Genomic DNA, 23159 nt, shown 5'->3' on the forward strand with positions numbered 1-23159 from the left:
CACCAGCGCAAGCTGCTGGGAAAGGAGACCAGAAAGGGCCACTTCCTAAAGAGCAGCAGCCAGCTGAGCACAGCCCCGAGCCTGACAGGCGTGGGATGAGCACTGCCAACAGCCCCACCGCCCTGGCACAGGGTGCTGGAAAAGAGGGCCAGAACAGCCAGCGTGGGCAGCCAGAACAACCCGTAACACCAGGACACCGCAGCCCCGGCAGGGGTGGGTCTGTTCCCCTCCTCTGCCAGCAACTAACCTACAGCAGCCAGGGAGCGAGCAGCTCTCCCAGCCCAAGCACTGACAACGCAACAAGGAGTTTGCTGTGGGCAACAGCCAGCGCTCCCCTCTTCCAGCCCCAGGGGAATCCCTCCGCACCTCCCCTCCTTCTGCAACCAGGGATTCTCCTACCACACAGACTCAGCGCCTTTATACCCCACACCAGTCTCACTTTGCAGGACCAGCTCTGTTTCTAAGCGCTTAATCACAGGCCTTCCTCTGCATCGCTTTGCTCACAGAGGATGACTAGCCAAGATGCTGCTATCCCGGAGGAGCTGGACGGAGAAAGCTCCTGGTTTAAATGCTGCTCTGCCCATCTCTCTCTGATGAGACACAACCAGGGACAGCTGAGTTTCCCCTCACTTACTCAGCTTGGCCCTGCAGCAGGATAAAGAGGCAACAGGTAAGTTGCTCCTATGAATGCATCTGCTCCATTACTGGACTTGCAAAAACCATACCCGATGCCTGACCCGTTACACAACCAGTTGAGTTTATACTGACGGGCTGTCACTTTTTGAGTAAGAGTTGCATGGGATTTACTTGTGCTTGGCTTTACAGAAAGGACATGTGTGTTTGGGTTGGTAACCCTGAGACATCACAGTGTTTCGGGGAAGGCCTGAGGCATCCGCTGTGCTGGGGGGCAGTGCCTGGGGGCTGCGGGAGGCCACGGACGTGCCCCTGGGTGCAGCATTAGGAGGAGACGGAGCTGGGCTCCCTGCCAGCCAGCTGTACCCTGCAGCCGGCTGGGCTGCCCGAGCCACAGGGCAGTGGGTGGTAGCGCACGTCTGGCAAGAACCGGGAGTCACCCAACATAACGTGTTTGCATCCAGACCTAAACACTGGTGCAGAGTCCAGGTACGCCGTGAGATGGAGTCCTCCCCACTGGGGTTTAAGAGGCTGTCCAGCACACAGCCGTGCTTGAAGAGCAGCACTTAACAGGCGGGTAGAGGCAAGTGAATTTTACTGGCAATCGAGTTCTCGGCAATCACCTCTGTGTTGACAGTGGCATGGGGCCAAAGCGTATAGCCAATTGTAGCATTAGGAACCTCTGGTGTAAAATGTGGACAAGAGCTCAGCAGATTTGCAAACCACAGATTTAGGAGCTTATATTTTATTTAGGAGCTTAATTCCAGTGGGGGCTGGAATTCATGTGTGAGGAACTTGCTTAAATACCCATGGGGAGCATGTCATTTTGAAGTCAATGCACAGCATAATCCTACAACGTACAGCCTACGTATGGAAAGGCTGTGTGTTTTAGAACAAGGTGTAAATAAACAGTTGAAGTTTACAGTCAAACTAGTTTAATAATTAGATATGCGCGCTTGTGATATAACTTACTAGGGGCTGTGATTTTGTGTATAACCGATTTTATGATTACTGTGCAGGTGCTGATTATGAATTGTGCCCTGCTCCAAAGCCTAACTCTAACACCCATTGGCATGAAACTGTTTCATATAAAAGAAACATTAGAACATACAGACTTGAATTAACTGTTAGAGAAATACTGGGGTGGAGGCCAGCAGGGCCTGCTCCTCACACTGGCAGGGTGAGAATTAGCATGGCAGTGGGAGAACGCCGTTAGTTGGCCATCGCCTTGCGTGGTTATCCACTGCAACCAGAGTCATAAATGAATTGGTGCATGTTGTCATAGTCCTGTTGGACCTGCAGCGGTGCATGTTTGTTGTCATCATAGTGATGTATTAGATGAAGCAAGCAGAGTTTGAAATTCGACAGCTGCAAACAAGTGAGACTGGCTAGATAGCTCCTGCTTTAATCCACAGCGACTGGGGTTGGCCTCCGCGTTTGCCACCAAGAAAAAATTCAGCTTCAGTTAGTCACAGCCCAGCAGGCAGTGAGTGAGGGAGACACGCCATGCCAGACCCTGATGTGGCCGAGAGGTGTTTTATCACAAGCGGGCTATTTGGGAGAGACGCGTAGGCCAAGCAGCCCGTGTTTAGTTTTGACACCCTCCTCCAGCCAAACAAGCGGTAGCTGCTTGTGTGTGACTTCAGGCTTCCTAAGCAGAAAGGAGGCAGCGACAGCGTGTTTTTGGAAGTACATAGAAAGGAACGTAACAGCTGAGGGAAGAAAAGTGACTGCTGAAGTAAGCAGAGGCAGTTCCAGCCTCAAATAAAGACCTGGAAAGACTATGCAAGGTGGTAAGGATGAAGAAACTGAAAATCTGTGAACAGTTGGAGATGAAATTGCGTAGACCTATCTCCAGGGTCCCAAGGCTCTCAGAGCATCTGACCAAGGGATGTATGAGAGCATATTAATGGGGATTATGTGGCATTGTTTGGTTTCCGTACCTGTGGATGTATTGAGGGGACTTTTGTCTGCTAGAGGATAGTCTGTCCGTGTTGCCGACAGCTCAGCTGAGCTCTAGCCAGATTTACCACTTTGGTAATACATGCTCTGAGGTGAACACCGTGCCCGGGTCGTGCTACTGTAAGAGAAGTGCAGCTGGCGGCTTATTTCAGCTGGCAGCGATTTTCTGTTATTAGTGACTTTGGAGGTGCTGAAGAGAAGGGATGGAGCTGATCCTGCAGACTGGGACTTTGGAGATCATTCATTCCTCGCTCTGCTTTCACCACAGTAACCGTCTCAGAACCAGCCCCTTGAACCCGCATGGGGCATCTCCTGCTGACCAAAGGTGCGACCCAGCTCCAGAGCGAGCGGCAGAAGCTGGAAACAAGCCTTCCCCATTGTAGTGGCAAATTATTGTCCATAATTTGCCACAAATGCAAAATTTGCTTCTGAGAGGAAGGGCTGTTGTCTCCTCGTGCCATTGATGCCTACTTTTCACTTACAAGTTCTGAGTGTCAGATCTCTGAGCAAACACCTTAACATGAGCACACAACGTCTGTGAGTGAATACAGCCTGTGCAATCCAATAATTTATTAAACTTTCATCTTGTAAAGCCAGTTACAAATTAAAAAAGACAGCAGAAGGAATTCTGTAATAGAAATGAGCAAAATTACAACAAACGGTAACGGGAGTTACATTCCCAAGTGGGTTCAAGCTGCCTGCAGCAACCCAAGAGCCAGAACACAGAGATAGTGCAGAGTTAGGACAGGGATAATCAAGGCTATTCTGATACATAAAGCGATCTAGTCAGTGTACGGACCGATACGAAGTGTTACGTCTCAGGTTGCCTCTGCATTCCTGTTCTCCCTCACTTGTGACCTGCTCATCTTTTTGTTCTCTGTGACAAAAAGGGGATGTTTGTAGGATCCTTCAGTAAAGCTGTTTAAGGCAAAACTCCAGTTGAACGCATGATACGCAGTAGCGGCTATCCTCTTAGGCTGGCTGTGTGGCAAGGGGACAGAGTGTTTGCACATGCTGCAGTGCCCTGGACATGAGAGAAAAGCACAGATTATGCACACCGATTTTTCTTGTACTGTCAGCTTCAAAACTAGTGTTCTGCAACACAGTATTAGTGACAGGGCACAATTTGATGATGAATTGGAACAGAACCTGTTGCATACTGACTCCTCATTTTCTTTTCTATGAAATTTCTGTTTCATAGCTAACGGGCCTTAGCTGCCACTTCTTCAGAAACGGAGACATCTGATTGTAAACGTGGAACAAGGCCCACATTGCATACAGCTCTTCATTAAGAAACTGAACGGGCCTTTGCATTCTGGGATCCCAAGACTAGACAAGGGTCATAGAAAATAGCTAGCCGCCAGGTTTCTTGATTGCTAATGCAACCAATTTATCTTATCTTTCACCAAGAAGACAAAAAAAAGTCTGCTTCTTCAAATTGCAAGTAGCTATCAAAACCTCCAAGAAGCAGTTGTTTTGGCAAAACAGCATTGTTTTCAAGTTTTGCTGATGACTAGGGACCTGGAGGAGCCTGGAAGGGGATTTGGGGATTCAGTGACGGGAGCAGTTCCAATTAGAATTTGGAGGAGGATGAAGGGTTTGGCATCTGCTTACAGTAGTACAGAGGAAGTGAAATTCTTGCCTATAGCCATTAATCTAGGCACCTATTCACTCAGGAGGAAACAGTTCACTTAAAACTGAAGTTCAGGGATCCCCGTCATCCTAAAATCCCATATAAAGAAAGAAGCAACTTAACGCAGGCAGGCTGCTCACCATAAAAGCCCCTGACCTCCCTCTAAAACCTGGCGTTTGTGAAGAACAGCTCTTCTGGAAATGCGACTAAATCAATCTCACCTCCTGGGCTGTATAGGTGAAAGGCAGTCATTAATTTTTAGGCAACAGGTGCTGCTTGGAATGTACCCAGAATGGCACCTGATGATCTATTTCAGTGCTAGTCCCAAAGATTTTCTCCTATGTTGGAGTATTTAGAATTTTAACTTAAAGTGCTGCTTTTTACAGTCATGTACCTGTAAACTTCTATTGGAAGGTAAAGAATCACCTCAGGTGTTTTTATTTGTTTGTTTAATACTCTCTCATGTAGGGTTTGACCTCTTAGTTGGAGCACTTGGCTTCAATTATACAAAGGCATTTTCTTTTAAGACCAGATCAGATCATTAGCATATCCCAAAGAAAAAATCCAGTGACTTATATTTTAGAGTTGCTTGCAAAATAAATAAAAACCAAATACTCTTTTAGCAGACCATGCTGCGATCCCATGATCCCAGATGTTTGCATGTTGGAAATTCATAAGGAAGCTTAAGTTTGCCTCCTGTAGTGCAGAAACGATTCTTCTGAATTTTTCTGCCAGTATGACAGGTAATGGTGAAAGCAGCAGAGAGGACAGGCAGGAGAAGGAGGATGCTTCTGACGTTGCTTCTTTAAGGTACATTGTCCAACAAACAAGCAAGGGGAAAAAGAAGTTTTGGGCCCTTAGTATTTAACAACAGTTGTTGCTGTTCAATGTCTTTGGGCAGAGGTGCAAATCCTATGGTACTGTAGATGTCGCTTCAGTTTTTAAATACAGTAGTCAGTCAAGTGGAGTTCTTAAAAAAACATCTTTGCTACACTTGTGCTGGCAAGTTGCAAACACCAATCATTAAACAACTGCCTCTCTCTCCTGGCAGTTCATTCATATCACCTAGTCCAGATGCTAGCATGACTGTCCACGCTGGTGGCTGATTTGACGCTGCAACGTTTCTTCACAATCATGTTGATGTATGCTTTCATGATCTTTATTATCTCGCCCACCTAAGGAGAGAACACAGTAACAGAGGATAAGCATGTTAAAAACCTAATTCCACTGAGGCATACCAGGCATCTTGCAGGAAAAGAGTCCCCTTGTCCAAGGTCATGGCACTATAAATTTTGCATGTAATACTAAACGTGAACACGACAGTAAGGAAAGAAATGCTTGACAAGTTTGTGCTCTGTTGTAGCGACACTTAAAAAGCTTGTAGCTCAAAGAAAAGCAGCTTTAATGCTACTAAACTTTTTTTTTTTAGTTTGTAAACTCCCCATTCATATACTGGAAGGGAATGAAAAAAAACGAGCACATGCATGAGCACCCAAAATTTGAAATTCCCAGTGCACTGGAAGACCATTCAAACTCCTTCACTTTCTAACCAGCACCTTTTTTTTTTCTGTTTATCCCTGTATTCAAGAAGAGGTACCGTGGCACTTTAGGCTTAAGCTCCCTTCATCTTTTTCCTTGGCTGTCCAGTCCATTCAGCAAGAGTTCTCGCATATAAGCTTGTCTAGTCCACGGAAACTAGAGCTTTACTGAAGTGCTAGTAAAACTGCACATAGAACAAGTCTTGTGCTTTCATGTACCTGGGATGTTTCAAAGAACATTTCTCTCTCATCCACCGTAATTTTGAAGGTGTTAGGCTGTGGTGCTCCGAAGAAAACAATGTGCTCATACTGGAAAGTTTCTAGTGGTTTAGGATCCCCTCGTTTGTAGACAGACACATTCTCTGTGCTGACTCCAAGCCAAAGATCATTTGGAAATCCACCTTCCTTGCACTGCAGAAAGAGAAACACGAAATTTTGCATAAATGCAGTGGAGGATCAAATCATCTTTGATTCAAGGAAAAGCCCTCCATTTCTGGCTCCTATAGGACATTTCAACTCTTCACCCCAATAGAAAAAATAGGATGTCTGCAGAAGGAATCTTGTAGGCACTCCTGCTGCAAAGATTTAGAAGTGACATGGCTGTGAGTCAAATACTAGTTGAGTAATAAATAATTGTAATACCTAACAGCTCTCATAAGATTTTAAAGTGATTTAGGAAATCAATATTCCACTTATTGTTTTACAGATAATATAGTGAGTGCAAGCAACTTCCCACGGTAATCCACCTAGGCAGCAACAAAACTGATAAAACTGGAACTGTGGATCCCTACTCCAGCAGGCTCAGCACAGTCGTCTAAGTGACCCAGTCTGAGCAGTTTCTGTTGTACTGCTGCAGAACAGGATTGCACTTTCTGCCGGTAAAGACAATAGAGCTTCATTTTACTTCTGCTTTCGCTAGCCACCACCTTCTTAAGCTCAGAAAATTTTCCCAAATTCTATTGCTCTTCTAATGAAGTGGGAACCCATTGCCTCCCTCCCTTTACCGGGACGCACCAGCTTGCTTGCTCTGTGCTCTCTGCATCACACCTCTTTGGGTATGTGGTACTGCAGGCTTACCCTAAGCTTATTGGGGCAAAATACAGCCAGTCCTGAAATTCCCTTCTGCTGCTGAGCAATGTAATACACACAGCTTATCTGTTCTCCAGACTGATGCCTCTCCTTGGTAGTAGTTACATGAGTTTATACATCGCTCACCTCAACATCAAAGAGGGTTGACCCATAACCCGGCCACTCCTTTACAATGGACATGTATTTCACCATGGCCTGATGCTGAGAGAGTCCCTGCAGCTTGGTCCATTTCTGTGCTATGCTTGCCCGAGCAGCTGAAAGCTCTTCCTTTACCCACATCTCCATCATCTGCTCCTCTTCGACCTTCTGCTTCTTTACAGAGCCTGTCTTGAAGCTACGTTTCAACGTCCCTTCAAGGAAGCTGGTCCGTCTCCTCTCCAGCGTGTGACTGGTAGTGCCACTGCTCTTTGTTGAGTGCAGTATTTTGGATTTTAGCCTGTTAACTGGGTAGATTCCATCCAGGGTCCAACTTATTTTAGAATAATCTCCATGAAGGTACTGCAGCCGTAGAGCTGCTAGGCGCTGCAGAGTGTCCTCTGGTGCAGGAAAATGACCATCTATGAGGCTTTCATGAGCCTACAAACAAACAAAAAGTCCCCCAAACTCATTAGAAAGCAGAAGCACACTTCATTCACAGCTGGGTCCATGTACAGATTCTTATGGCATTTGCCCATCCCAGCAGGAAAGCCAATCTCAGCAGGAAAGACATAATTCAGGAGGTCAGAGCAGACATTATAATAAAGAAGTCAAAGTCTGCAGCTGGTCGATGTGGGGGGAACACCTCTTTCTGCAAGCCTGGACAGGACAGAGATCTCTGAGGGGCCCCTATCCTGTACTGAAAGTCTTACGATGAGGACTTTTTAGGTCTGGAACAGATGGGAGAGGCTGGGATTGAGGCAATTTGTTTTGTGCTGTACCAGCTACAGCTCCTGTGTGGAGATTATATTAAACACCAGAGAGTTAGATGTAATAAACCCAAGACTCTTAACCTCAGTCTCATTGCACACCAGCACCTCCCACCTCCTCCTCTTTCACCTGATGTGTCCCCCAATCTTCTTGCTTCCCTTTGCCTGTTTTTCTGTGAAATATATTTATGGGGTTTTTTTGCTACATCCATCTAACGTCTGGATAACATCCACTCTCCTACTGTTACTTCCTTCCACCACTCTCTGCTAGTGAAAGCTGTGTAGACTGAAAGCCTTGTCAACAGGGAGTTTGGTATAATTGAGTTTCTGCAGAGTACTGTGATGTCTTGTTCCTGACCCTTTCCTAGACATTCTGTAGTTAACAATACTTAACCTTCATTTCAAGAAAACCCTCTTAGGGAACCATTGTCTGTGTGATGTACACGCCATCCATTTGACTGTCAATGAGTTTCAGTCTTCATGACACTGACCCCCTTTAACACGTATTAATTAATTTTCAACAGCTATAATTTTCTGAGGCAAGATCAAAGTGTTCGTTGGAAGTAAGAAAGATGGGATGAATCACAGAGCTGGGTACTCCATTCAGTTTAGTTTTGCACCCCTAATTGCAAGGTTATTTCATACCAGTGTGATCTCTGGCCTAACCAGCATCATTGTGCTATGGAGTATAGTGACTTAAAAAAAGATTACTCAGCAGATAAATATTGTCAACTACATTCTCTTTTCCTTTTTCTGTAGTACTCTTCTAGCGCCTCTCTGTTAATCAAAAGAAATTGCCCAAAAGATAGGTTTTTTTAGTCAATTCCTGTAACACCCCAAGGACGTGCTGTTCTTGTAAGCTGATAGGCAGATAGCTAGATTTTACAGTTTTCTTTACACCTATGTTCTGCAAGCAGCTTCTTTTAATGATTCTTCTTGAATCATTATCCAAATTTCTGTATCTTTTAAGTTTAAAGATAAATTTTAAAAGCATTTTATTATCATTGGTCTTCCAGTTTTTTTGAAGGCCTTGTTCATTTTTCTTGCTTTTGTTCTAATACTCCTATTCCCTAGAGAACTCTGCAGCATGTCTGTTTGGTAGATTCCAGGCAAAAATCCAACACACTAAATTCTTCTGTTCAAACCAGCATTCCCACTTCTAATACAAAGGTAAGCCAGTTTTCTGTATACTCTTGTGTGCTTCTGCCACAAATCATTTTCCCAGAGCGAGCTTACCTGCTCAAACATGAAGGCAAACTCCACCCCATCTTTGGGAACATTCTCAATATCCAAGAAGCAATAAAGCTTAAAATACAGCTGCCACTGTCCTTCCTCCTCCTCTTCTTCAGAGCCAGCAAGTCTGTAAGATAGGAAAGAGAATAAGAGGGGGAAAAAAACAGTAACCAGAAGCACCACGGTACTGGGATGTCCGCAGTGCAACTCACAATATGAAGGTACCCCTGGATTTCTGAAGGAAAGCATACGGAACTACCTAATTTACCAGGACAATCTCAGTGCAGCAGACTTTTCTGGTAACTTCCATTTTTTCCTCTGAGTTGCATGAAATTTTTATTCAAAAGGATTCAAAGTTCTTATCAGATATACTTGATCAAAAAATTAGATCAATGGTTCTAGACAAATGCAAGAGTTGGGGGCAGGACACAAGGTATTCCCCATTTTCAAGATACCGTTTCCACGTAATCTTGTGACTCTGAAAAGCACCAGCCTCACCACCATCTGAAACAATTTTATTTTTGTCTTTAGAACAGGAATAAAATAGACAATGGCATTGCCAGCTTCTTTCACAATTTATTGCTTTCTTTGTATGTCTGGCCACAAAATCACAGTCCATAGTAAGAAATTAGAGCTGCATTTCCATGCCCAAATCTTCGTTCTCTCTTCTGATATAGCTGTTATGATGTGAATTGACAAGATCATTGTCAGACTTAAGCAAACCTTCCCTGAGCTCTACTAGTAAACCATTACTCTTTCTTTGATAAAGGCACTACTAATTTTGTCCTGACAAGCCTGATAGAGAATGCTCCTTTGTCACCAAAACAGATGTGAACATGGTTTACCACACAGTGAGAAAGAGCACTTGAACCTTACCAAAGGGAAGTTCAAACCAGAGTGAACGGCTGAATCACTGCGGCTGCTTTGGATAAAACTACCTGACTGTACTATCACTTAAACCAGTGTTACATCCAACTAGGAGTTAAAGATTTTATGAAACATTCTTCTACCTCTCAAACTTGGCCAAGATATCAGCCACAATCACCCGACTCTCAACAGCACGATCCACCTGCTGATTATGTTCAAAGAGCGCAAACATATTACGGCTGTCCTCCATTGCTAAACCTCGGATCAGCTTTTCAACCACCTGCAAAATCAGAGAGAGAGAGAGACCACAGAGTAGGTATCACAACACACTTTTACAATAAAGAATCAGTACCTCTTCAGGACACTCACCATTTCATAGACCTCCATCACATTTCCCCCTTGGTTATCTCGTTTTCAGATTAAAGAATTCTAACCCTAAAAGATCGTTCCCTGCAAGGAAGCCATTACTTGTATTTGATCATCCTCGCTGTTCTTCTCTGAACCTTTTCAATCATCTCCACTGCCCGTTTGGAGATGGGGGAATTAGAACTCTGCACAAGATGCAGGCACATAATGGATTTAGATGTCATGATGATATTCTCGGTTCCTCTAGTAACAACCTCACTCTTTACTACTATTTTTACCTCTGTTTGGCACTAATGTTTTCACAGACATGCCTACTATAACCTGGAATCTCGCTTCTGACCTGCTAACAATTCAGTTACTGGTAGAATATCCCTTCCAGAAGGATTACATTATGAACTGGAATTTCAACTTGTCCAGAAAACTGGGTTTAGCAAGTCTTCAGAATTACTACCTTTCCAATGGGCAGAACACCAAAAGTGTTTAGATTTTGCAACACAACTGTTAAGTGATATTCTACAACCCAGGCATAGGCCTTGTATAATTCTGAACCCGCAGAATAAGTTGAGCTTTCCCTACAGACTTTGTGGATACAGCAAAAAATTGGTAATTAAAAAAACTAATGAGAAATGGGAGATGAATGGGAAAAAGGAGTCCCTTCAACAGACCCAGTATCCAGGCACAGAGGTGTGCTTACATCTGGTTAATGCTACTAATGCATTACCTCCCCGGCGCTTGTGTGGGAATTGATGGTTATTTTACAGGAGCCACCGCCATGGCAGTACACTGTTGTGGTCATTTCTTCACGGGTGAGAAGAGCCTGTATTTCCTCCTGGGAGGGCACAAACTCCCTCGTCTTTGTTCTCTTCAGGGAATCACTTATGAATTGCGCATACCTCTCTATTTCTGAGCCTGGAAAGAGGTCTTTTACCCTAATTGTAAAGAGAAGCAAAAAAAACCATCACAAAGTGAACCAGAAAGCATGCACATTACCACATTACAACTTGGACTACTGTACGTAAAGAGTTCAGTAGAGATAGTGATGCCAAGTGCAACCACAGGAATAATGAGCCTGCTTATTTCCTAAACCATACAACCTGCTTTTACTAGTCATTCCAAAGTCACTTCAGTGGCATTTCTCAGCAGTGTATGAAATAAGCAGTTCAAACTTTCAGGAGTTTAGTACCAGCTGAAGATAGAAGGATTGACTATCTCAATTTACAAAAATGAGATTAAAAACAATGAAATCAAATGTGGCCAGCAGTTCTGAGTATAACATGATCTGCAACTCCAGTGATAAAAACATGAAACGGCAACATGAAGTATTACTCAGCATCTCTTAGAATGAGGCCCTGGATGTAGCTATTTGGTGTATTGGCACAAGTTTCACCTCATGCTTTCCTAGCTTGGAAGAAATCAAATAGATTTTATCGATCTTTCTCATCATTAATGAGTAGAGTGAGACTACATGGCTGCAGCTCAGCTCCAATGCAGACTGCATTAGATCCTGAACATGAATTGGGAAGAAATGTAAATCATTTAGTTCATGAAAATGGGAGGTTAAAGCAGATTAGAGATACAAATTGTAAGCATTATGTGCTTAGTTAAGCAAACAAATATTGAAAAATTATAAATTTGATTTACAGTATATCTACTACTCCACAGTACACATTGTGACTGTGGCAGCTGCAAGGTACTACATATTTCAATGAATATGAAAGTACGGTCCTCACCTTTCCTACAAGTTGCGAATGTTTATATGGATGTTATTAAGCAGTAGGTGATCGGCTGTAAACCCACTTTTAACACAGTTTCATGGTATTCTGTTTGGGTAGCCTTACTTTCCACACCCTTTTGACACAACCGATGAGTGGAATGGGGGGAGTTTGCATACAACAGAACAACTGGTAGCAAGAATTGTGCACAAAGGTAGGAGGCTGCGACACCACAGGATGATGTTTGCACAGGAGGAGGGCGAGACAGAAACTACAACAGGCAGTGGAAGATAAGCAGAGAGAAAGGAAACAGGCTGCAAATGAAAAGGACGCGTACCTTCTGAGGTGGAACTTGAGGTAGCGAAGGATCCCTCTACTGGGCAGAAAAGTGCAGCTCATACATGACATCAGCTGCCAGTGGTGCAGGTTCCCGGTACTGTTGGGATGCGGCATGTGATTAGTTTGTTTGATGAGCTGACAGTACACTTCATCACGAAGGGGCTTTAAATCATGGCAGGTCTGCAGAATGCCTTGGATAATGGGTATGGGGTCAGATACTGTCTCGATTTCCTGAAGGGAGTTAAAGATCTTCACTGCTTCGTCCTGTAAGCTGCTGTAACCCTTCTCTTGTTGCACTGGGGAACGATCACAAAAGTGACAAGAGGTGAGCATCTCCCTCATTTTCTACTGGCACCTGTACTAGTCTGTCACAGAAGAACAGCAACCTGAGCATTAGCTCATCTCCTAAACTTAAATTTATACTCAAAATTCATTAATGCTTCCCCTTTAAATGTGCAAATGCAGTTTTAATGACTATTTGCCAACATCTAACTCATCACCACTGCAAATCCATTTTTGGATATACTGTGCAGAAAAGCAGAGTAACATTTTTAAGGGAAACTAGCATTGAAATCTCGTTCAGGCTTCAGTGTCTGCAGATGAGGTGCCAAGAGACAGCTTTTGGCACCTCATCTGCAGACACAGGTGAAGGGGTGGCAGAAAGTCACCTCTCTGTAAACTGTCTCCTCCCCTGAGAGCAGCTATAAAGCAGAGGGTCACTAATGCAGTTAAGGCTTTAGGTGCCTAAATGCAGACACCGAAGCCTGGCTTATGTACTTCCAAAATTCTGTGTTGTGCCCGTATTAGCTTTGACACCCGAGCCAACACAGAATTTTGGCAAATTGCTGTACCACAGATGCAGCTTTTACATATCGTTTAGATTTAAAACACCTACACCAACACTGGTTATGCCTGTTAAGCACCTAAATGTCTGCTTTGAATTGCTCAGAAGTATGTGATACTACCATACTGCTGCAGCTTGCATTCTCCTTTGCGCATCTCTGGGGCTGTAGGTCCTTTTGAATCTCCTATACAGCCACTGCTTCCCCAGAGGCCGTGCATTCATTGTACAATACAAATACACAGCCCTGTAGCAGTAAGTTCCACAGTGTTAAGTACTTGCTCTGTAATTTTTCTGTATTTCAGAATTTATTTTTTCTGTGCTTTTAATCTGCCACTTAATTTAATCGTTGTATCATGAGAGACAGTGAGCGGTTACTCCCCTTTCACTTTTTCCATGACAGCCCTAAAAACTTCTTTTTGAGGCTGAAGAGTCCTGCTCTATTTAGGCTCTTAACTGTAGGCAAGTCTTTCTATGCCTTTGATCATCTTTGGGTAGGTTTTTACTTCTCCTGTATCTTTGTTAAGATGTGGAAGGCCAAGCTGCATCCCATATTCAAGATGCAGGTGCATGATACATCAATACAGCCGCACAGAGACTTTCTTTTTCCTTTTCTAAGCTTTCAAAACCTTGCATTAGCTGCTTTGTTTCTCTGCTCAGCACAAGAGTTGACATTTTCATAAAGCTATGTAAATTTCTGTTCACTTTCCTAAGCAGAACTAGATCACTCAGACCCATCACTGCCTATGTGGCAGACTGTTTTTCCCCGTATACATTGCTTTGCATATCCAGACTGAAATTAATTTCTGAAAAGATTTTGTGGCCCAGTCACTCCGCGTTAGAGATTCTTCTATAGGTCTTCAGCAGCAGCTTTCTGTTTTTGTATGCCAGTCTGGAATCATCAGCAAATCACTTCGGTTTTGTGGTGGCCTATCAAATAGTCTAGCTCTTTCATGATCCTGAAGCATTTGAAGAAAGGATTAATTTAGTCTGGTTTTACAGCAGCTTCTGTATGAATACTATCCCACTGCCAGTTGCGTGATGTAATCCTGTTGTAGGATTTCCACTGGAGCCATTCGCAACCCAGTTGCAGCTCAAGGATGACAGGCTGCACATCCCCCGGATGGATGATAAACTATCTGCCCCCATTTACTTTTAAGATTCAGTATTCCTAAGATACGAGGCAGTGGACACAGAATACATTCCGGGTGGAGAAAGGGACTGCTCCCTCTCTGAACCCTGTGGGCTACACTGCCCCAGACGGACTTCACCTGCACAGAGGGAGCTTACAGACCACTTTTGTGGTGCTCAGGCTCCACACTGATTCTCAAAATGTGAGCGGATTCTGTCACACGGGTAAAATACTTACAGTTGACACTAACATCTCCATACGGTAGTGGGAGCAATGGGGAATGCAAAGGGTGCTGGGTATATCGCAAGATTGGGTTCCTCCTATATGTCTGTTCCACTACTTCAAAGTTTGTGCTGTTTTCCTGGGGGGAAAAAAAAAAAAAAAAAAAAAAAAAAAGAATTATCCTCAAATGGGGATAGTTTTTCACAGGATGTCCTTATACATTTAGGTTCAAGCTCAACCACCTTCATCTAACTTTCTGGAGGTCCATAGAGGGACTAGGTGATCAAAGCATAATGCACATATAAAAATTACTCTGTACATTATTTCTGAAAATTAAACATAAGAATAGCCATGCTGGGTCATACCAAAGGTCACCAGGCACAGGATCTTGACTTCAAACGTGACTTGTGGCTGATACCTAATGCAGGCATGTAACAGGCATATATGGCATGATTCCTCCCTGGTATATCCTTCAAACTTTCAACGGTAAATGGTTAATGGACTTTCTGACCACAGATCCACCATGTTTAGTATGTAATAATGAGCCTGTCCTCCCTGAACTGGTCTGGTTGTACTACATGTGTTTACAGAATGGACAACCAAAATGCACATGGTGTTCAAAATCTAGGCCTGTCACTATCATACACACTGGCATCACATTCTTCCACATTTTGTCCTATATTCCGTCCCTAACAATACTTAACATTTCATTTGTCCTTGAACCCTGAGCTGAAGTTTTCCAAGATTCTCCACAATCACTCCCAGCTCTTTCTTCCTGAATAGTTACTATCTAATTGCATCTAGTTTAGAGTTCATCACAATGTATATGTTTACATATACATTTCTTCTGGAATACGCTTTGGTGTGTCTTCTAATATGAGTCTATGTTTAATTTGCCACAGTTTCTGGAAAAAAGCCTTTTCAAAAATTACTCCTGCTACAGTGGCACAATTTCTGCTATTTTGAAGGACATTTTCTTTCCCCCCTTTACTCTGCCATTTAACCACACAAGCCTAAGGTACAAAAAGGAATTCAGGGTAAGTCACATGTCTGGTAGGAATGGAAATTTTTATGTTTGTGTCCGGAGGATGCTTAGGAGAGGAAAGGATGAAGCAGGGACTTGCAAATGCTTGATGGTGTAATCCTGCATGCAATTTGTAATTGCACACAGCTGTAGCCTAGACTTATGCAGATCAGTTAACACGCTAATTCAAAATAAAATTCACATAAGATTTGATTATTTAGTTGCAGTCATATAGGTTTCATTTCTCCCTGCCCCCCTTCCCCCCGCCAAGACAGCAACCCCGTTTCTTGCCACATTCTCAGCAATGACTGGGTAAGGCCAGTGGTGATCTGGCTGCTCTCAACTCACTTGAGAATGAGCATGATGCCACCTACCCTGATGTCACGAATGAGTTGCTGTGTAGGTGTTTCTATGGGAACTTTGCTGTCAATGACACCTTGAATGGCAGAGGCCCAGCGCATAGCTTCATTCAACAGCTTCGTGTACAGTCTGTAGGAGTGCTTTCGCCCATGGACAATTATGTTCCAATAGCCTGTGGAGAAACAAAGAAGCTGGAAGGTGAAACTTGCTTCCATGTTTTCTCTTTTTGTCTGTAGGATGTAGCTGAAGAAAACCCTTGCTGCTTTGATAGCAACATATGGTGTGTCTGGTTAAAATTGACGAGGTAGACATTAACATCCTCCATTCCCAAAACATATTTTTCAGCAGGAAGGTCCCAATCCAGGTTTTGGTACAAAGACAGCTTTCCAAGATACAAGTATCTTGCAGTGTAACATGAATACTTCCCTGCCAACCAGGCAGTTCACTTTCACAGACAGGGTTTGGGCTATGCTGTGCTATTAATCACTCAGAACATCTAAACACACTAAACACAGCACAATCACTCTAAGCACAGCACCCGGTCAGATTGCCAAATCAATTCTTGTAACTTTTAAAAATAATGTGTTTGACAAACTGAGAGAACAAGTCAGGGCGATGACAATTCACTCTGCTAAAGGCAGCCCTAGACATCTGTTGAGATCAAAAATGTGGACGATTTCTTGGAAGTGAGCAGAATAAATTTCCCCTCATCTCACTTTACTAAATACTTCCAGCCCTTTTTAAAAATATCCCAAGTAGTTCCACTACTCAAATGTCCAGTATTTCAAGTCTTGTTCTAAGGTTCACCTTCTTTGTCAGGGGATTCACCCTTCGCCTCACAACCTGAGTTCCCTCCCAAACTCATAAGGCAAGCAATGGAGGATCATGCCAGATTCTGCCTTCCCAGAACTATGTCATGCTGCACAGAACGCAAACATAGTCCCTTGTCATCTTTTGTTTCTAACAAGTTGGGTGATGCTACAAAAAAGACTTACAGTGTATGCCATTGCTGTTATTTAAGAGAATAACATTGACCCCAGAGACAAATGTAGGTCATGCTACAAAGTGGCAGTTATTTACGGAGATGTACTGATAATCACAGCGTCAACTGTAAGAACTCATACCCCTCTCCCTATTTGGGAAACCCTTAGATAAACAGTGACACTACCCAGCACTATCAGCACTGTGTATCTCCGTCAGGTGTGAGGGACTTACTGTCACTTGCACAGTACTCTCTGGCCCTTTGCACGTCTCTTACAGTTTCTGTGGGGAAAGATGTTTGCAGCCAGACACGGAGCCTCAGATAACATCAAGAGCACCTTCTCAACATGACACACTATTACATTCCGGCACCGTCCCCTCTTCAGGCAACGCCACACATGGAAAGTCTGCTCATTACCGCTTTCTTCCTCTTACCTGTGTCTTTGAAGACCCTCTCATCGGGCTGCACTACGGAGCACAGGCTATTGAGCACAAGTGTGCCAAGCTTGGCAGCTGTGCGCTCAGATGACTTGTAGTAATCAAGGGCAGTGTTTGTCAGAACAAACCAGCGTTTCTTCATCTTCAGAGAGGACATCTTGTTGCTACTCTGAACCTCTTTATGAAGCCAGCCTAGCACAGGAACACAAACATGTCAATGGTTGTCTTTCACCACCACAGCAATCCTGTCTCTTGCCTGGTGGCTCTCTAACTCTGGGACCAGAGCTCCACCTCTGCACCTCTAGCTGGGACCTACCAGCTCTGCTTTACTCGCTGTAGCGGTATCCTGCACAGTCACTGTAAGAAATTAGCCCAAAATTTTCCACAGAGCTGTTCCATCCTTCAGCTCTATGTATTTTTTTATCAACAATCTGTGGTTTAGTTTGCCATCACCATGAGGGCATCCTCTATTCAGGATGCCTCCCTCACAAGTCACAAACATCTGAATAAATAATTTACAATTCATTCTTCCAAAGAGATGCCAAATGCCTATCCAAACCTTGATGGAAGAGGTTTGGTGATACATGTCTTCTAGTAGAGAGATCTGTAAGCATTACATGCATCTCTTCCTCCCAAGGTCAGGAAAAATAATTTTTCTCATTTTAGATTCCTCACAAAAGAAAAACAAAAAGAAAAGAAAATTCAATACTATAAAAAAATGACAGTCTGCATTGCTAAAACTGTCAAAAAGACAATTTTCTATTCAGAGCTGTAAAAAGCAATGTCCACCCACAAGGCAAAAAGTTCAAAGAATGTGGGACTGAGCCCAGAGGCTCCATATAAAGAAAAGATAAAGAGACAGACCTTCCCGAATATATGCCTTTGTGGCTACACCACCGTCACACAGATATCTTACTGTGAAGTGCAGAGCATACATTGACTTTGCAAAGGAACATTCCTTTTTTTGTTTCATTAATGAACAATATGAGATGAAAGGAACTGTTGCCTTGCAACTAAGTATTTTGAATTTAAGGTACTCAAACTGTTGTCTGATAGTCTGCTTTATATCACTCAATCTCCTTGAAATGTTTAAGACTAGGATGGAAGGCTCATGACACTTTTTGGTGACCCTTTTCTTCCTGCCCTCCTGCCTTGCCATGACCACTCTCAGACCTTTATTCCCTCATAGATACTTTCTGGAAGATGTAAGGCAATTTGCTCATGCACTTCCTTTCCGTAGATTGGATCAGGAGTGTCTTCGTACATTTAAGACCATGTGATGAGCTGAAAGTGCTAAGGAAATTTAAAAATATTTGAGACAAATGGGGGAATATTTTGTAATATGTGTGTGATCACTACTCATGCATCAGCTCCTCCATCTCCAACTAAGCTCTAACTAGAGACATAATTTAAATCTTTTGCTCAGCCTCAGAGAATTACTCTCACCTCACTGTGTCTACCAGAATCAGGTTAGTTTGTTTAGCTGAGGACAGCAGCAATCCCACAAAGATCTCTCTCCCTCCCTCTCTACATGACAGGTGTCAGAAGGAACAGAGCTTTCTGAAAACAAAAGCTGCAGTGTCATGTTATAGTCACTCTAAGCCAGCTGCTCCTAAAGAGCAGCCATGCTCCCTCCTATTCCCGACGGCATTTGCTGGACACGTTGAAATAGGCTATGGAACTAACATCAGAAAACTAAACGTATAAAGAAGTACTTATTTTTTTCCAGCTTTGGCTTTCTGAATCCACCTGACAGGGAATCAGATAAGAGCCAGTGCCAGCACAACACAGGACGTGGCAAGCAGCAGACTGGAAGGTGGAGGGGGGCAGAGAATGATTGTTTTGGGGGAGCAGCTAAACCCTAGATCGGATTAGCTACAATCAAACCTCCCCCTCAGATTATAAATGGAAGATGAGTTTCACATGTCATAATTGCATGCATTTCCTTTTACCTCTCACAAGGAATTCCTGGCCATCAACCTTAGATTCGCCTTTTGGTTTCTGCAGCAGGGAGATCCAGTGATGCATCTCCTCAGGGGTGTCGCTGTTGCAGTGAATCACTCGATTTGCTGTGATGATCACAAAAGAATTTGGTCTGCCAGAAAATAAAAGCATTAAAATTGGTCGTAACCATACAAATATCTCAACTCACCCAAAGCCATGTCCTCTACCTTCCCATAAACAATGCAGAAAAGATTCTCTGAATACAAACTACAGAGAAATGTAGAAACACTTAAGAGCATCTCCTGTGCAGCTGGTCTGCAAACTGATGAATGCAGAGACCAGATAAATGGAATTAAATATCTTTCAAAAGCTATTTCCAAAGACTAGAAAACATTAATTAGCTAATGCCCAGCTGTAAAATGTCCTGGGTTCATAAGCAAAGGACTTTGTTCTACCTTCTGACTGGACTGAGCTAGTGCTAGTACCACTGGGCTGAGCTAGTACAGCCATTCTCCTTGTACTTATTAAAACCAGTGATGCAGTAGCAAACGTAGGTCCCAGCAGGGTTAGCTAAAATGGGTTTGAGACTGGTTTTAAAAAGAATGAGCCAATCCTGACAAAACAGAGGAAAAACTGTTATGTTGCTCCTAGATTAATTTGCCCTTCTCTTGCAACAGACAAATGTGTCCTACCAAAAGAATATTCACAATTCTGCACAGAATTGATGATTTACAGGAAAATGGAAAAATAAAAGTATGACCAGTTCCAGGAGGATAGACTCAGAAAGCTTTGAAAGCAAACATGGATTTCTATGAGAAAACAGAGAAATTGAAAAGTAGAATGCAAGTATGAAGCAAAGGTAAAAGGTGCAAATCAAGCCACTGCATAAACCTATGGAATATTAAAATAAGCTGCATAAAAACATTGGTTGAAAAATAAGCATTCTCCTCAGAATTTGTTTAACGTTGATTCAAACATTGGTACTCTAGAAGAGTGTATCTCAGCAGGTGCATGAACGAGGTTTGACTCTTCAGCTTACTATTTGTGCCTAGTTTTTTACTGGGACACAGATTAACTATGAGGAGTCCAGGCTGAGAACTGGCTAAAATATTTTGATCAACGAAATCTTAGTTTGCTACTGAGATATGCATTTTCTAAGCTAGTAACCCCAAAGTCCCGGCAACCTGTGAGAAAAAAAAAACAGCCCATAGAGGTAAATAACATAATAGCTAACATTTTACTTCAGCACTGTAGCGACAAGCTTTGCCCTGGCTGAACCTGTTAACACTGTAGGAAATAATTAAATGTTAACGTAAAGTGATATGAAATGTCCCATAATCTCTTCTCTGAAACTAACCAATCTGTGAACTAAAGATCTGTGCTTGTTGCATTGCAAGGATTTCAAGAAAAGTACAGATTTTTACATTCATCCATTATTCTTCCACAGTGTTGTTTTTTTCCCTAAATTTACAAGATAAACTCAAAATTACGCTGTTGAAAAACTGGAAGTGCTGCTTTTGCTGGACATTTTTGTTCAGTGTTAATAACAGGTAAGACTATAATTTCTTGACATTGAGATTATGCTGTTCCCACTTTTAAGATGCAATGGAGTATCTAAACTCTCACTCAAAGAAAATACACTCGTGAACTTCATGCCTATGAAGTGACATAGCTTGAAACAACCTGAAGATGTCAGTTGAGTTTGTTTGTTTGGAGATAAATTCTTATGAGTTTAAACAAATGCAAACCCCAAACAAAACCTGGACCTACCCACAAAAATGTGTCAGAGAGTTTCCAATCTAAGAGATGGTGAGGTTGCTGTACCTACCTATCGGGATTGTCTGAGGCACAGACAGAGTCAATAAGCCCAACATCCAGGGTTCCCTGTACAGTGAGAGAGACACAGATAACAGGAATTGCTTGCATCTTAAATTACAGACGTTCTCCTTTGTGAACAGGATTGGAACTAAAAACATTCTTCTGAATTCCAATAGCTTGAGTAGAAATGAACATATGAGAAAGGCACGAGTGAGTCATCTTTGCTCCCTAAACAGCATGAGAAGATGTGCAAAGGCTCCACAGGACTGGAGAAAAAAGAGCTACAAATTTCCAGAGATCATTATGAAGATCTAAAATGACCTCTGCCTCCACATCTCAGTACTAGCAAAACACATAAATACCCTATTCTTCCCAACTGCGTGTCTTCTGTCTGGAATAACTGTGACCCAGACTAGTCCCATAATTCCATCCAAAGACATTTTATCTGCATCTGCATTTTATCAGCCCCCCTCTCCCCTCCAAACCAAAGAGGAGAGCCATTGGTGATCAAGCTGAGCCACCCACCACCACCACTATGTTCCCCACTGCTTACCCTCTTTTCTATCAGCTTTGCTGTTTCTTTATAATAATCGTCCAACTTTCTTATACTGCTCATGAACTACAGCACTGCAAGTGCTGGACAAACATGCACAAAATAGTTAAACACAGAGGGCTCTAAACATGCCCACAGACTGGTTGCACAGTAACTTACCACAGCATTCTTTGGATTGGCCTGTTCATCTTGCATTTCCCTCAGCTGCTGTGCTGTAGCGCTGTGTACTCGGCTCAGGACATTAAACCAACCGCTGGCAATCAAAACAGACTCAAAGTTAACATCTGGTTAACTAGCTGAAGCTAGCTCTAGAATATGATCAAGGAACCTGGAAAGCTGCCTGTGGGAAAATTTCTTCATTCACAATTTCCTGAGGACTATGCTATAAAATATCTCTTGGGCTGATCATACCAGACTAATGTCTTCCTTCCTCCTTATTTATCCACGAAAATTCTGTGCACGTTCTCCAACCCACTGACAGCTGCTCCCACAAAATCCAGTTTTCTACTTGCTATTCAAGGAACTGTAAGCAGGCAGTGGCCTCACCAGGGAGCACAGGTCAGCAGACTGAGAAGAGCATACAGGAGTTGTGAAGACTGGGTCAGTTGGGAATCTTCCTGGACTAGAGTCCTACAGATGCCTGGGAGCCTTCTTAACTAGTCTCGATCTGATCTGCTCATAAACTTGAAAGTCATATGGCTGTCAATTAATCATGGGGTTTTTTATAAGTTAATTTGGAGTTAAGTTATTTGTCTGTGAAAGGGCTTCTCGTTACAGACATATCTGGAGGCTAATCTCTGTTGCAGAACAAGCAGATTCTTATCTGCAGCTTCCAGTGAGATCAGCAAACATCTAGACTTCATGGAGGATTCTCAAATTGGATACCCTACAACATCTGCTAATCTGCCCTTTGCTAGTGCAAGTGTTGGTGCTTTCTTCTCCCTCAGAACAGAGACTGATATGGCATTGACAGAGGCCACATTTAGTTTACACTTGCCCTAGTAATTCTGCAATGTTATCTTAGGGCATGCCTATTCCAGTTGGTGAAGTTCTGGGTTAGGAAGTTACTGTTTCTTCAGCTACTGCCCTTTGAATTTTTCTGTTTCTTGTTCATGTGACTGTTCTTTAGTGTATTTCTGTTAATTTATTTGTGTCCAAACACTTTCCCCCTTCCTCTCCCTACACCCAAATGAAGTAACAAGAGACTCTAAATAACTTCACAGAATCAGATTAAAGTAGATCAGAGAAACAGTTACAGTGGCTGGGCTGCGAGAGCAGAAGCCTTGGTAAGAGCGGGAAAAGTGGGAAGACACGAGCATCTAGGGACAGTAACCTCTTAACTTGGCTTTGCATAGCCAGAACAGGTTGTCCAACCTGCCAATAAAAAACTGATTCCCACTGCCTCGCCAGGACGGCAAGAAGGAAGGACATGAGTCATTTGTTTGCTTTGCACTGGGAAGATTTTATCAGATGACACTACAGACTCTGATAAGCTGCAGCCTTTTCTCTGTCTCCTGGATAAAACCCAGCTGCTCTCGCAATCATTTACAGACGACATGAATAGAGTTT

The 23159-nt window shown here is 43.0% G+C and overlaps 1 protein-coding gene across 1 annotated transcript in view; it reads right to left on the reverse strand.

The window, feature by feature from the left end:
- Positions 1-3150: 3150 nt before the first annotated feature.
- The window catches only part of LOC103895356 (unconventional myosin-X-like), an 83656-nt gene continuing 63647 nt past the window's right edge, over positions 3151-23159 (reverse strand). The window contains exons 29-41 of the mRNA XM_009274915.1: positions 21750-21843; positions 21048-21103; positions 19228-19370; positions 17273-17467; positions 15871-16028; positions 14488-14611; positions 12276-12573; positions 10948-11155; positions 10004-10140; positions 8997-9120; positions 6982-7431; positions 5986-6177; positions 3151-5403 (exon numbers count right to left, since the gene is read on the reverse strand). Coding sequence (XP_009273190.1) covers positions 5290-5403; positions 5986-6177; positions 6982-7431; positions 8997-9120; positions 10004-10140; positions 10948-11155; positions 12276-12573; positions 14488-14611; positions 15871-16028; positions 17273-17467; positions 19228-19370; positions 21048-21103; positions 21750-21843 — 2293 coding nt within the window. The 3' untranslated portion in view covers positions 3151-5289. The remainder of the gene's footprint in view (positions 5404-5985; positions 6178-6981; positions 7432-8996; positions 9121-10003; positions 10141-10947; positions 11156-12275; positions 12574-14487; positions 14612-15870; positions 16029-17272; positions 17468-19227; positions 19371-21047; positions 21104-21749; positions 21844-23159) is intronic.

This window comes from Aptenodytes forsteri, unplaced genomic scaffold, assembly GCF_000699145.1.
Source record: "Aptenodytes forsteri isolate BGI_AS27 unplaced genomic scaffold, ASM69914v1 Scaffold255, whole genome shotgun sequence".
Lineage (NCBI taxonomy): Eukaryota > Metazoa > Chordata > Aves > Sphenisciformes > Spheniscidae > Aptenodytes > Aptenodytes forsteri.